Source organism: Ctenopharyngodon idella, chromosome 24 (assembly GCF_019924925.1).
Source record: "Ctenopharyngodon idella isolate HZGC_01 chromosome 24, HZGC01, whole genome shotgun sequence".
In the NCBI taxonomy this organism is placed as follows: domain Eukaryota; kingdom Metazoa; phylum Chordata; class Actinopteri; order Cypriniformes; family Xenocyprididae; genus Ctenopharyngodon; species Ctenopharyngodon idella.
Genome location: NC_067243.1, coordinates 15799171 through 15812497, shown reverse-complemented (window position 1 = coordinate 15812497; position 13327 = coordinate 15799171). Strand labels below are relative to the sequence as shown.

The 13327-nt window shown below is 35.9% G+C and overlaps 1 protein-coding gene across 1 annotated transcript; it reads right to left on the bottom strand.

Moving 5' to 3' along the window:
• Positions 1–58: 58 nt before the first annotated feature.
• cart2 (cocaine- and amphetamine-regulated transcript 2) lies at positions 59–1347 on the bottom strand. The gene is made up of 3 exons (XM_051884191.1): positions 1056–1347; positions 812–895; positions 59–499 (listed from the first exon to the last, which is right to left on the bottom strand). The coding sequence occupies exons 1-3, from the start codon at positions 1224–1226 to the stop codon at positions 392–394; spliced, it is 363 nt and encodes a 120-aa protein (XP_051740151.1). The 5' UTR covers positions 1227–1347; the 3' UTR covers positions 59–391.
• Between the last annotated feature and the right edge of the window lie 11980 nt (positions 1348–13327).

The window sequence follows — 13327 nt, the reverse complement described above, 5'->3', positions numbered from 1 at the left end:
AATCATCCGTAATAATCAGTAGTTGTAGGCTATATCTTAGAAGTGTTATGGCAAAAAGTGGTCTTTAAAATCATTTTTATTGTCTTTTTATCAAAATCAAAATCACATTTTTCATATAATGCAAATATAGAAGTAACCGATACACAGACAATTTTACAAAACAAGTTTGCACTTTAATGCACAAAACAGCAGATTAACATTAAATATGACAATATCACATGTTTACATCACAAATATTTGAAGAACAGTTTCTTTACAACTTTTCGTCAGTGTCTTCAGTCTCTTCACTTAAAAAAATATTAATATAAATAAAATTGTAGTTATTTATGATATATAATGCATATGGATCACCTCAATCTCATTACAATCCATTCCGAAATGCGTGTTTCCATCACAAACACTTTAACAAGAAAAAGTTGCAGAGAGCTCCGCGCGGACAATCGCACATCTTTCCGATTCGAGAGCCTTTTCTGATCGCGCACTGCTCCCCCAAATCACACTAGCAAGAGAAAACAGGAGAGATCGTGTTACTTTTGCCATTACAGCAGTTGAGTTAGTGCGTAAAAGCGCACTTGTTAAGGCTTATGTTTGGACACACGTAGTAGATCATAAAATAATAGGAATTTTCATAACAAATACTATTTATTGATAAAAAAAAAAGTAGGAGTAGGAGATGTTTTACTTAAGCGATGAAAACAGCCAAGACATTCATATATCCATGCAACAGTACCAGTGTTGCGCAATGACCAATGTCGCCAGCACAAGCAACACGCACTTATACGCAATGTTAAAATGTATAATATAAATATACCATGGGGACTTGACCAAATTTCTTCTCCCAAGGTGGAATTCGTTTCGTCTGCAGCTTTTCCAGAACTTCTTGCAGAGCCCCGAGCTGGTTTGACAAAACATGTTTCTATTCAGTCCCTTTAGTCAAATCTCTTTAAAACATGCCAATATAACATTTCACACAAAAATCAAGCAAAGTTTGTGTAAATACACTATGTTGTCTAAGTTAAGCTTTCTATTGCGCAATAAAGAGATGAATTACTCACAAGCTGTTTTTCACTTGTCAGGTTTGGGTCTTTTGGGTAAAAGTCTCTGATGGCTCTCGTGTCCAGTTCCACCTCTGTCTCCGGCTCAGAGTCGTTCGCTCTGGCTCCGGTCAACAAGCAGAGCAGCAGCGCGCACACAGCCATGCGCGTCCTCAGACTGGAGCTCTCCATGGTCCTGAATGGAGGGAGCTTTGGCACTTGAGCGCGCAACGCCTTTATACGTCTCAGTTAAAAGTTTTGGCGCAAATAAACCATCTCGACAGCCTTGCACCCTTTTATGTGCTCCACAGTGCATGCATTTATGTGATCTGTTGTCGCCCCGCCTTTATCATTGATTTCGTTCGCACGTAAGCGCGATCATTCATTGCGTAAATGCGCTGGAGACAAGTCATCAAATGCGTTAATGTTGCCCCCGGAATTTTATATGTTCAACTTCACTAAGGACACATCCGTCTATGTGTTTTGACTCAAATTGTGAGGAGCAGATAAAAATACTGCAGGCGATGTCGATTGTATAAGCGCAGCTTTTGAACATTTTGGGGCATGGATAGCTTTTTAAATATGATTGCATAAGGTTTTGTATGGATATGTAATATTCATATACATGTCCATTCAAATATACGTAACTTTATAATAATTATTAAATATGTCATCTAAGCTTACAATCTGGGTGTAGTTAAATACTGGCTGACTATGTACAGATAAACTTTTTGTAGCTTATAGTTTTATCTATCTATCTATCTATCTATCTATCTATCTATCTAGCATATTTGGAGTCAAGCATCTCTGTATTTAGATAGATAGATGGATGGATGGATGGATGGATGGATAGATAGATAGATAGATAGATAGATAGATAGATAGATAGATAGATAGATAGATAGATAGATAGATGCTTGACTCCAAATATGCTTCAAACAGGTACATAATAATTATGTGGTTGCATAAATTAAATGTATGTTATTTGATTTATTTAGCATATCAATGTCTAAACTTCTCATAAACTTCAAACGTGAACTTTTGAAACATTCTAATATTTTATGAGTGATAATGTGAAGAGGAAGTTTGCTTATTAGTGATTTGAGAAAAGCTGAATAATGTTGTCATTTAAAGTTTAATTGCAAGGGGGCAAGAGCCATCTGCACTCTGAAAGTGACACCCAACTACTTAAGCACGTCTAGACTTGTCTAAGCCTCACTGGAATGTGAATAGGGATTTTTTATTTCAAGTAAAAAAAAAAAAAAAAGTTTTCCAATAGAAGGCTTTTTTCTTGGGTAGATGTAATAGGCTAATATTTTTGCCCGTCTGTGACGTCACATGTAGAGGAAATTATTTTGAGGTTGAATTTGATAGGCTATTTGTGTATCAACAGATCAAATCATTTCTGCCTGACAACATTCGCATTAAGCATGAATTTGGAGAATACGTCTTATAGTTAGGGTGTTACATTCATTTGTGGAAATAAAATAAGTTTCCTGTAAGCTATATGCCTGGGATTAACTCGTACAAGCGTTCTATCCAAAGGTGATGGTTTTTAATTTCCCAACAGGACACTTTAACAATGGGTGTGAGGCATATGACTCACTCTCCTTAGTCCACATTCATATCAAAACATAACCGATCAATGGCAAACACACCAAGTGTTTTTAGAAAAATTCAGCCAATCTCCTGGGTCCATACAAAGCTTTTGAAAAACACAGGTTGGGGTTTGTTAACAAGGAAACATGCGCTATTTCATTTTGTTGCAAAATTCTCATTCTTCTAAATGACAATGGATGCCACAAAATAATAAGCTGGAAATAAACTGACTGGAAAGATTTGGCCCATAACCCCTGTCAATGAGTTCATAAATCAAACAGTGTGGTGAACAAACTCGTTCTTCTTTCCAAACAGGACTGGATCGGAAATAGAGGTCATGGGTGAATGAAAACCATTTTCATGTGTACAACATGTTCCCAAACCCCCATTAAAAATATATCCACCAGACAAGCTTATATTGAAGAATCAGAGATTTGCATGCACGTGTATGGTTTAACATCACAAAATATCACAACATACTCTGTCATCTGGATGCTTTACTAAAAACAATCACTCTCTTGGCTAGTCTGGCAAACATGCTTTAACTAGAAGTAGCAACTGTCCAGTTCATTGGTATTGAAGACAAATATTTTGCCTTTCACATATTACAGCGGAAAACCATGGGATATTGACAGTTTATGATCAAAAGGATAGTCGTCAACCATCAACTAGCTATTCAGATATTAAAATCACACAAATCAAAAATTTGCCAGTGACATTCGCCTAAGGCCTTGGAAACAGGGTGTTTTCACAGCAAGTGCAAAAAACCTTCAGCTATTTTTAGCACTGCAGTAAGTGTTGAGTTAAGGGGTTTAAAATCTTACCCTTGTTCCACTGCCATATTCGGTCTTCGCTATGGGGCATGATTTGATTCCTATTTGTCTCCTTGGGATCCGCTTATGTCTGCCCACGTCTACATGTCTTCCAAAAACCCCATTTGTCTCCTCAACCTCCCAAACTTCATCCCCAGTCCCATAACCCCTGCAGTGTTTGACACACCATGCTTTTTCCTGTGATTAACCTATCAGTCTCTCTGTAATTTATGCATTGAGAAAAGTACAAAGACATCTAAATCCATGGTTACAGTTTATTAGCGATAAATAAACTGTGTTCAACAGGTTAAAGGTGACGAACAACGTGATTTAGCCAAGTAAAGTTTGAAGCTTATCCTAAACTTCGGCATATCACCTCCAAAATCAGAGGGACTGGGTTAGATTTCTACACTTAAAGGCAACACTTAGGTTTTTCACTCTTAAAATAGTACACTTAAAACCCATATCTGTTTCAGAGTGTAGCCTACCTCAGTCTTTTTGCATGTTCGCGATGTCATCATTGATTTCACGAACATATCACGCGATCCGTTTAAATAAAGACGTGTCTCACTGTTGCGCATCAGTTGGACACAATCCTTAATGTATCAAACAGTTTATCCTGAACAGATTTTAGTAAAACTATACAAACGGCATCTTACAATTAACGCGTCCTCTGTCAATGATTTTCCCCTCAAACGCCGTAAGGAAATAAAGCGCGCGAAAGTTTCTGTGACTGTAAATATTTAATGAGGGAAGCATTGTTTCGTTAATTGGTCAATTTGCTTGTTGCTAAACAACTGGCCAACTTCGTACTTGGCTAAATTATGGTTACTGGTTTGTTTTGAATCAGCCCGGTCATAAAGAAGTTCAACGAAGCAAGTTAAATATTTCACAAGCTATTAATTCGTTAGTGCATCATATCCACTGTTGCAGAAAGGGAAATGGGGACTATTCGTGCATTTAACACAATCATGTGGGGTTATCATAAAGTTACAGTCACTGAATTTGAACAAATTGGTCATTGTTGTGTACGTTTTAAACACAGACTTCAGGCATTTCACTTCCACTGTTTCGTTTATCAAAGTGACAGTCAAAATTAAGCCCTGTGAGAAAAAAATCAGCCAATTGATTTGCCCATTGATCAGAAGGCAACACCACAAAACAACTGGCCTCAGAAATGAGCAAGACAAGGTACTTATCAGGTGGAGCACACCCTGGTAGTGTTAAACATCTAATTACATCCTGCTTGAAAGAATCAAATTAACCTCTCAGAGGTCACCAACCTCAGATGGGTCTTTTCCAAACATGCACTTTCAGCTTCCTGTATCAAAATGCTTAGGATGTAGCTTTCTAACAGCCAGTGAAAGAAAACATTAGATGACTTTCAGGGTAAAGGACATTGGCTCATTTCAAACCAATGGCACAATTGTGAATGTGATATTACTTTTATTCAAGAGTTCAATAACAATATGTTAATATACTGACCTAGATAGCAAACTGAATCAAAGTAGAATTTGTTTCTCATGGCATTGAAATGATGTTAATCTTTGACGTCAATCCATCATCTTTTTTCTCTCATTGAATGTTGAACCAACATCAGACAAGCCATTCTAAACGAACAGAAAATTGATCCAATTGGTTTGCTGACTTGCGTTGAAACAATTTTGATTTCAATTGGGTGAAACAATGTTGTAGAATCAACACATTTTTTTAACATAAAGCCGGTCTAATGGGTTTGCTTACCTTACGTTAAAACAATTTTGATTTACATCAGGTAAATGACATCTTAAAATCAACACAGTTTTAAAGAAGATTATAGTAACTTACATTTTATACACAATATTGCCAGTTACTTTGTTCATTTTTGCTCTGTTTGCAAAAATATTTCCAAACAAAGACACCAAAGAACTGTTACATGCCTTGTAGTAACACACAGTAGCTGTGTTACCATCCTGAATTAATCAGTGTTTTAAACGAATTGTTAAGTGAATGATTCAATGACACCCTCATAAAAGCAGCCCCTGTGTCTGAATTTGCTTACTATAGTAAGCAAAAAACAGTATGAAAAATGGGTATGTCCGAATTCATAGTATTCATAAAACAGTAGGAGAAAAGTACCCGAATGACCTACCACTTTCGGCGAGATTTCAAAGTGCATTTCTGATGGACATTTTACTATCCCATGATTCCATGTGAGAGCATTTGTGAATGGCAGTGAAGTGACGCAATTTATGCTGTAAGTCACATGGCAATGACAACATGGCGGCAACATGTAACATTATGTAATGTAGTATCAATCATACTACACATATTCATTCATACTATAAAGAATGTATTTAACGTTTGTGAATTAAGTACTTATTGAAATGCAGAACCTACTTGGAAAGTTTATGCTTTTGTATGCAGCTAGTTACCTGTTTTATTCCTGAATGAATTAGCCACTGCTTCTGAATATGCCTACATCCATACTATATAGTAGGCGAAAAACAGTTCGCGAGTTCATACTTACAAATATTACAAGTATTTGGCGTGCTGTCCGAGCTCGGTATTTGGCCCGAACCCAGAGCACTCCCCCCGTATTTTTGGTTAGGAAAGTAACCAGGCAAGTGTGAGGAGACAGGCTGGTGGAGGGATGCTGAAAAACTGTCAAGGAATATGGGTGAGTCGACTGTATTTATAGGCCTTCACTCATGCTGATTGGGTAGATATGTTGATTACAGATTGCTGACAGCTGGCTGAAATGACGTGATGATTAGTCAGATTATTTGAACATTGCTAAACATCATTATGTGAGCCAAGTAGTATGTCCGAATTCATGTGCATCCACTGGACACTTTGCTTTCCCATGAGGCCACGGAAGAGGATTTGTGAATGGCAAAGGGATGCTGTCACATGACAGTTACAACATGGCGGATGTAGTACGTCTGAATTTCATTCATACTATACACATTCGAACTATAGAATAGTCTAGTCAGGAATCAAAATACATGTATTTATCTTAAATTAAAGGATTGAAAAATATTAAATTATAAAAATAAAATACATAAAATTTTTATATGTATATCTGAAGTATTACACAACCAAACTCATTACCACAAATGTCAATTGCATTGCTAGATTGCAGATGTTAACAGACAGGACAAATGACACAAGGCAACACTCATAGATTTCTGAATTCCCTTGCTAGCTAGCAGCAGTTGTGTGTATTTACTGGCCACCGCAGAGCTGTTTCTCATGACTCAGGCCTGAGGAGACAGGACGGCAGAACAGCCCTTGGTGCTTACAGGCCCCTGAATTTAAAGGCCATGTCACTTACAGCTGTTCCCTACATCTGCCCAATTCCTCATTCTGACAGGCAAATCAGCCTCAATGCAAGCAGCCGGTGGCAAATTCGATTTTATCGGTGCCTGAGGAGTTAACCTGTCATCTTGTTTTGCGTTACTTTTCATGTCAGTAGAATGTTGCGAGCATCACTTGAGCAGCCCCGGTGAAGTTTTTCTCATAAGCTGCTTTGTCAGACATTAATAAATGATGTTCATTTACTTTGGCAGGAATTTGTGTTTGGAGGACTGCCATGATTAAAGAGGCGAATAACGAGAAATAACGCTTAGGAGATCATAGAGAAACTCTTCAAAGGCCACGTTTTAATGATCTCGGAGCTTTCTGGAATGGTCATGGGTGCTATGTGATATCATCAGCTCTGCAAAGCTGACAAAATACTGCAGATATTGTAAGTATTAAAAATTCTCTTTATTTAAAACAATAGCCTTTGACTCGTGAAGGGGAATGCATGGATACTCAAAATCTGTTTGTTATTTCCGTTTAAGCTTAATTTAATGTGTATGTGTGTGTGTATCCAGGCAAGAAAGTGTTTAATTACGAGGGCCCAAGTAACTACGCAAGGATATGAGTTTGTGTGTGTTAAAACGAGAGCACATACCCATTCTTTGAAGATGAATCCCTATAGAGGTCTCTCTTTTCCTGTGTGGGAGAGACCAGGCCTCATTATCTCCTCTTGATTCATCCTCTACTCCCATATCACCAGTGAATATCATCATGTGCTCTGGATGTACACGTTCACATGGGCCATATACAGCTGCTGCTTGGTATAGTATACTCCACGTGGGTGTGTGAAAAAAAAACAATACTCAATTAAAATGCTGATGGTAGGGAAGGAAATCTGCTCTAATACAGAACAACAATGGCAACGATGCACTGAAAACTGCTTGATTGGGGGTTGAAATTTAAGAATATTTTCCCATACTTTGCTCTTCCCAAAAGAAATTCCCAAAATTTTCAATTGTTTTGTATTAATATTTCTTTACGTGCATTACCCAAAATGTTTTTTTTTTAACCAACTTCAAACCATTTAAGCATTTCCGTTGTGTACACTAAAAAATGCGGGGTTAAAAACAACCCAAGTTGGGTTAAATATGGACAAACCCAGAGTTTTGTTTAACTCAACGATTGTTTAAAAATTACTATATGGCTGGCTTAAAATGAACCCAAAATAGGTTGGAAATTAAAAATCAGATGCATAATTACCAGAGGCAACAATAATAATCAAAAGGTGAAATTTTTTTAATAAGCAATTTAATAAATGTTTATTTAATTATTATTTATTAAACTTTAATAAATGTTAATTTCCAATATAGTAATTTTTAAACAATAGTTTAATTAGTTACAACCCGAATTCCGGTAAAGTTGGGATGTTTTTTAAATTTGAATAAAATGAAAACTAAAAGACTTTCAAATCACAAGCCAATATTTTATTCACAAGAGAAGATAACATAACAAATGTTTAAATGTTTAAATGTTACACTTTTATCCACTAAATGAGCTCATTTCAAATTTGATGCCTGCTACAGGTCTCAAAAAAGTTGACACGAGGGCAACAAACGGGGGCACAATCCGCCGTGCCATCTGCAGATGCCAACTAAAGTTCTATCATGCAAAAAGGAAACCATATGTGAACATGGTCCAGAAGTGCCGTCGTGTCCTGTGGGCCAAGGCTCATTTAAAATGGACTGTTTCAAAGTGGAAAAGTGTTCTATGGTCAGACGAGTCCAAATTTGACATTCTTGTTGAAAATCACGGACGTCGTGTCCTCCGGGCTAAAGAGGAGGGAGACCTTCCCGCGTGTCATCAGCGTTCAGTTCAAAAGCCAGCATCGCTGATGGTATGGGGGTGCATAAGTGCATACGGTATGGGCAGCTTGCATGTTTTGGAAGGCACTATGAATGCTGAAAGGTATATAAAGGTTTTAGAGCAACATTAAATGAAATATACGTCAAAGACGACCACGAACTCTTCAGCAGCTGGAAACCTCTATCAGGCAAGAATGGGACCAAATTCCAACACGAAAACTCTAGAAACTCATAACCTCGATGCCCAGACGTCTTCAAACTGTTTTGAAAAGAAGAGGAGATGCTACACCATGGTAAACATGCCCCCGTCCTAACTATTTTGAGACCTGTAGCAGGCATCAAATTTGATATTTTGTGCATAAAATTGTAAAATTTCTCAGTTTAAACATTTGTTATGTTATCTATGTTCTATTGTGAAAAATGTGATTTGAAAGTCTTTTAGTTTTCATTTTATTCAAATTTAAAAAAACGTCCCAACCTTTTCGGAATTCGGGTTGTAAATAAAACTACTCAGCAGGTTGAGTCAAACATTTAACCCAACCACTTGAGTCAAAACAACCAAATCGTTGTGTTTGTCCATTTGTAACCCAACTTGGGCTATTTTTAACCCAGCATTTTTAGAGTGTATTTACACCTCATTTACCTGAATTACACCATTCATTATGTTTGATATATGAAATAAGCACATTTTAGTTTGCCACATATATGCATATTTATGTTTATTTGTTTATAAACGTTTTCTTTAATTTGACATATCTCTGTCATGGTTTCCTCTGTCTCTTTTCTTAAACTCTGGAATCATGATGAAATGAATGATCAAAATGTTAATTCTGTAAACATTTCTTCGAAGTGCATTATGTAAAATGATTTGCAGATCATAGCTTTTACTGCAGAGACCTTTTGGATTCAGTTCATATTAGAGTAACGTCATCATAAAAAATAAAAGTAGGATGTAGCCTGAGAAGAGAAGTGTTGTTGTCATTGTACACATCTGTGTGGTGTGGGTCCTCTTGGGTAATTAAAAATATATCATGCAATATTAAACTGATCTTATAGATGTACAATGGACTCAATTCAATACGTCAATGAGTTAGTCTTGAGGGGTTTCATTGCTATAGGCTGATCTGAAATGTGATTTCCCTCGGTTATACTGTCAACATGTTGCTAGCGGAAGAGATGGATCTGGTTTAGTATAAATGATACATCACCAGTTTTGATCTGCAAAGAAAGATTAAACTAATATTCACGGCAAACACTGAGACTTTGATTTATATGTAAATCCTATTAATAGATTTATGCCATACAGTGTAGCTGTAAGCAAAAGTGTGTTGTTTTGCTGAGGTGCTTATTTTTTTTATGTATTTTCTTTAATTCCAGCAGAGGTCCGTGTTTGAAGTCAAGCGTGAGAGCTTGCCTGATCAGTATCATTAAAATATGTGTAATATAAATTCTTAATTTCAATGACTCAGAGAGATTTACATGAAAAGCCACATTTAATAGCTGAGGGCAGCAGTTAAATGAAGTAATCCTGCAATTAACACATGTCACATAATGACTTTAATAGATACTCATCCCATTAACACAACAGTGTTTAAATCATGACATATTGTGTGGCTCTATGGCTTTCAGAAAGCAGCTTTGTGAAATATGACTTCAGTAGAGGAAGGGCCACTCTGTCTTCTCCTCCCACTCATCTTCATTTAGCTCTGAAAGAGACTTTTCTCCTCAATTACTGCTAGGATTTCACCATCCACAGGGTATAAATCATTCGCACAGTCTCGTAATAACAAGATATGTCTTCATGACTGTGCTAATGACAGCATAAATTGCTTTAATCAAGCCTAGTTGTACAAGTAAGAAAAAATCATTGAGTCACTTGTAGGAGTAAATGTAAGGATCTAAAACGAAACGACCTGTGGAGTGATTAAAAGAGGACACATAAATTAAAATGCAATGAAATACAGGTTGGCTCTTAAGATACATGTGTGCTTTAATTTAAAACTCTTTAATATAAATATACAGTGGGGCCCAAAGGTCTGAGATCACTAAAGAATATGTATCTATTTGCATTAAAAATGTTTTAATTATAAATATCAGCATAACAAAATTTTAAAAAAGTGAAATGTAAAGTCTATATTTTTTATATATTATACAGAATATATTAAAGGATTAGTTCACTTTGAAATGAAAATTAGCCAACGCTTTACTCACCCTCAAGCCATCCTAGCTGTATATGACTTTCTTCTTTCTGATGAACATAATCGCAGAAATATTAATAAATATCCTGACGCATCCGAGCTTTATAATGGCAGTGATAGGGATCAATGAGTATGAGCTGAAGAAAGTGCATCCATCCACATCCATCCATCATAAATTTGTGCTCCACACGGCTCCGGGGGGTTAATAAAGGCCTTCTGAAGTGATGTGTTTGTGTAAAAATTTATCAATATTTAACAAGTTATGAAGTAAAATATCTAGCTTCCACACGAGCCGCCTTCTGTATTCAAAGTACGCAGAAAGTGTAAAACTCGTGCAGTTCAAAAAGATTACGCTACGTCCTATGCCTTCCCTATTCAACTTATGGAAAAAGCGTAACTGATGTGACGCCAATTTACACTTTCTTTGTAACTTGAATATGGAAGGCGGTCTGGCGGAAGCTACATATTTTACTTCATAACTTGTTTAAATATGGATATATTTTTTTTACACAAACGCATCGCTTCACTTCAGAAGGCCTTTATTAACCCCCCGGAGCTTTGTGGAGCACATGTTTATGATGGATGGATGTGGATGGATGCACTTTCTCAGCTCATACTCATTGATCCCTATCACTGCCATTATAAAGCTTGGATGCATCAGGATATTTATTAAAATTTCTGCGATTATGTTCATCAGAAAGAAGAAAGTCATATACACCTAGGATGGCTTGAGGGTGAGTAAAGCTTGGAGTAATTTTATTTCAAAGTGAACTAATCCTTTAATCCTTTAATTATATTTTTAATGTTTTATAGGTGTACATAGGATTTTAAAGGGTTAGTTTAATTCTGTCATTAATTACTCATCCTCATGTCGTTCTACACCCGTAAGACCTTCGTTCATCTTTGGAACACAAATTAAGATATTTTTGATGAAATCCGAGAGCTCTCTCACCCTCCATAGACAACGATTTAATCACATGGATTATTTTAATGATATCTTTACTACCTTTCTGGGCATTGAAAGTGGTAATTAAATTGCTGTCTATGGAGGCGTCAGAGAGCTCTCGAATTTCATCAAAAATATCTTAATTTGTGTTCCGAAGATGAGATGAAGATGAAGGTCTTACGGGTGTGGAACAACAAGAGGGTGAGTAATAAATGACATAATTTTCATGTTTGGGTGAACTAACCCTTTGAGTGTGATCTTAAGGGTGCATCACTAAAACATTTAGAATATAAAATATAACATTTAAATCTTACCATCATCTAATTGTAACACTAAAAGCTAAAGGTGGTGCATTAAAGCTAGCTAGTGTTGGGTGTAATGCATTACTAAGTAACTAATTACTGTCATTTACAGTACATTTTCCTTGAAAAGTAAGGGATTACTCTCAATTTTTCTGTAATTTAATGACAGCATTAAATACTATGTAGACTATAGAACAAATACTATAAAAAACCATAGTGAATTTAACAAAAAAAAAATCAATGTCTAATGATAAATATATGTTTTTAATGTAACCTTCTCCCTTTAAATACTGGTCAGTTCAAGAATAATTTGTACAATTTTATATTATGTATTTAAAAGAATTAAAATTGCAGTTTCATGTCTATCATTGTATTCTTCAACTGGTAAAGGTTGATATGGGATTTAGAAAGTAATTAGTAATAAGTAATGCAATACTATTTAGAGAGAGTAATTAGTACAGTAATCCAATTACACTGTTAAAGATGTAATTAGCTAGTAATTAATTGCTACCTTACCCATCACTGATTATAGCTGATAAACTAGAGCAGAATTTACTCATTCAGGTCTCAGTAAGCCTTTCCCAGTTATTCACAAAACAAAAAGCCCCAAAACATTTTAAAATAAGACCTACTTCTATGCATGTTATTGTATAACAAGTGTAAGGCATTGTAAAATGGGATATTTCTGACAACAAATTTTTAATTGAACAAGTCATAATAAATGTATTAGATGAAAATTAATTTGTTTTCATTTCATAAGGCCTATGCAATATCGGTTTATTACACAGAACGGGCTCTGGGAAACAGGCAAATAACCAGAGATTTCCATTTACGGAGAGGTTATATTGCAAGAATAATGAATGTAGGAGGATGCAGAGCTACAGCTGCGCGATTAAATGTAAACATGTTTCAGTCCTCCTGGCTCCTCTTCCCCTCCCCTAATAGAGGGATGCCTTGAATGTCACAAATAGTATCTGCATCTTCACTTTGTAATGAACTTCAGTAAGTAATCAAAACCAAATATTAGTCTCATTTCTAATTTTACATTTACATCATAAATATATTCTTTGCTTGCTATTTTTATGCATGGCTGACACACAGCTGATGCAGAAAGAGTTTAATTTGCACTAATATGTCTGTGAGTGATGCTTTTGTATGAAATAAACAGTCATTTATGCTGTCGAAAATGACTAGGAATACAATCTTGATGTCCAAAATGATACCACATAGGATTTAAACTTAATAAAAATGCAGAAATTGAGACTCTAAGAATCTTTAATTTTCATCGA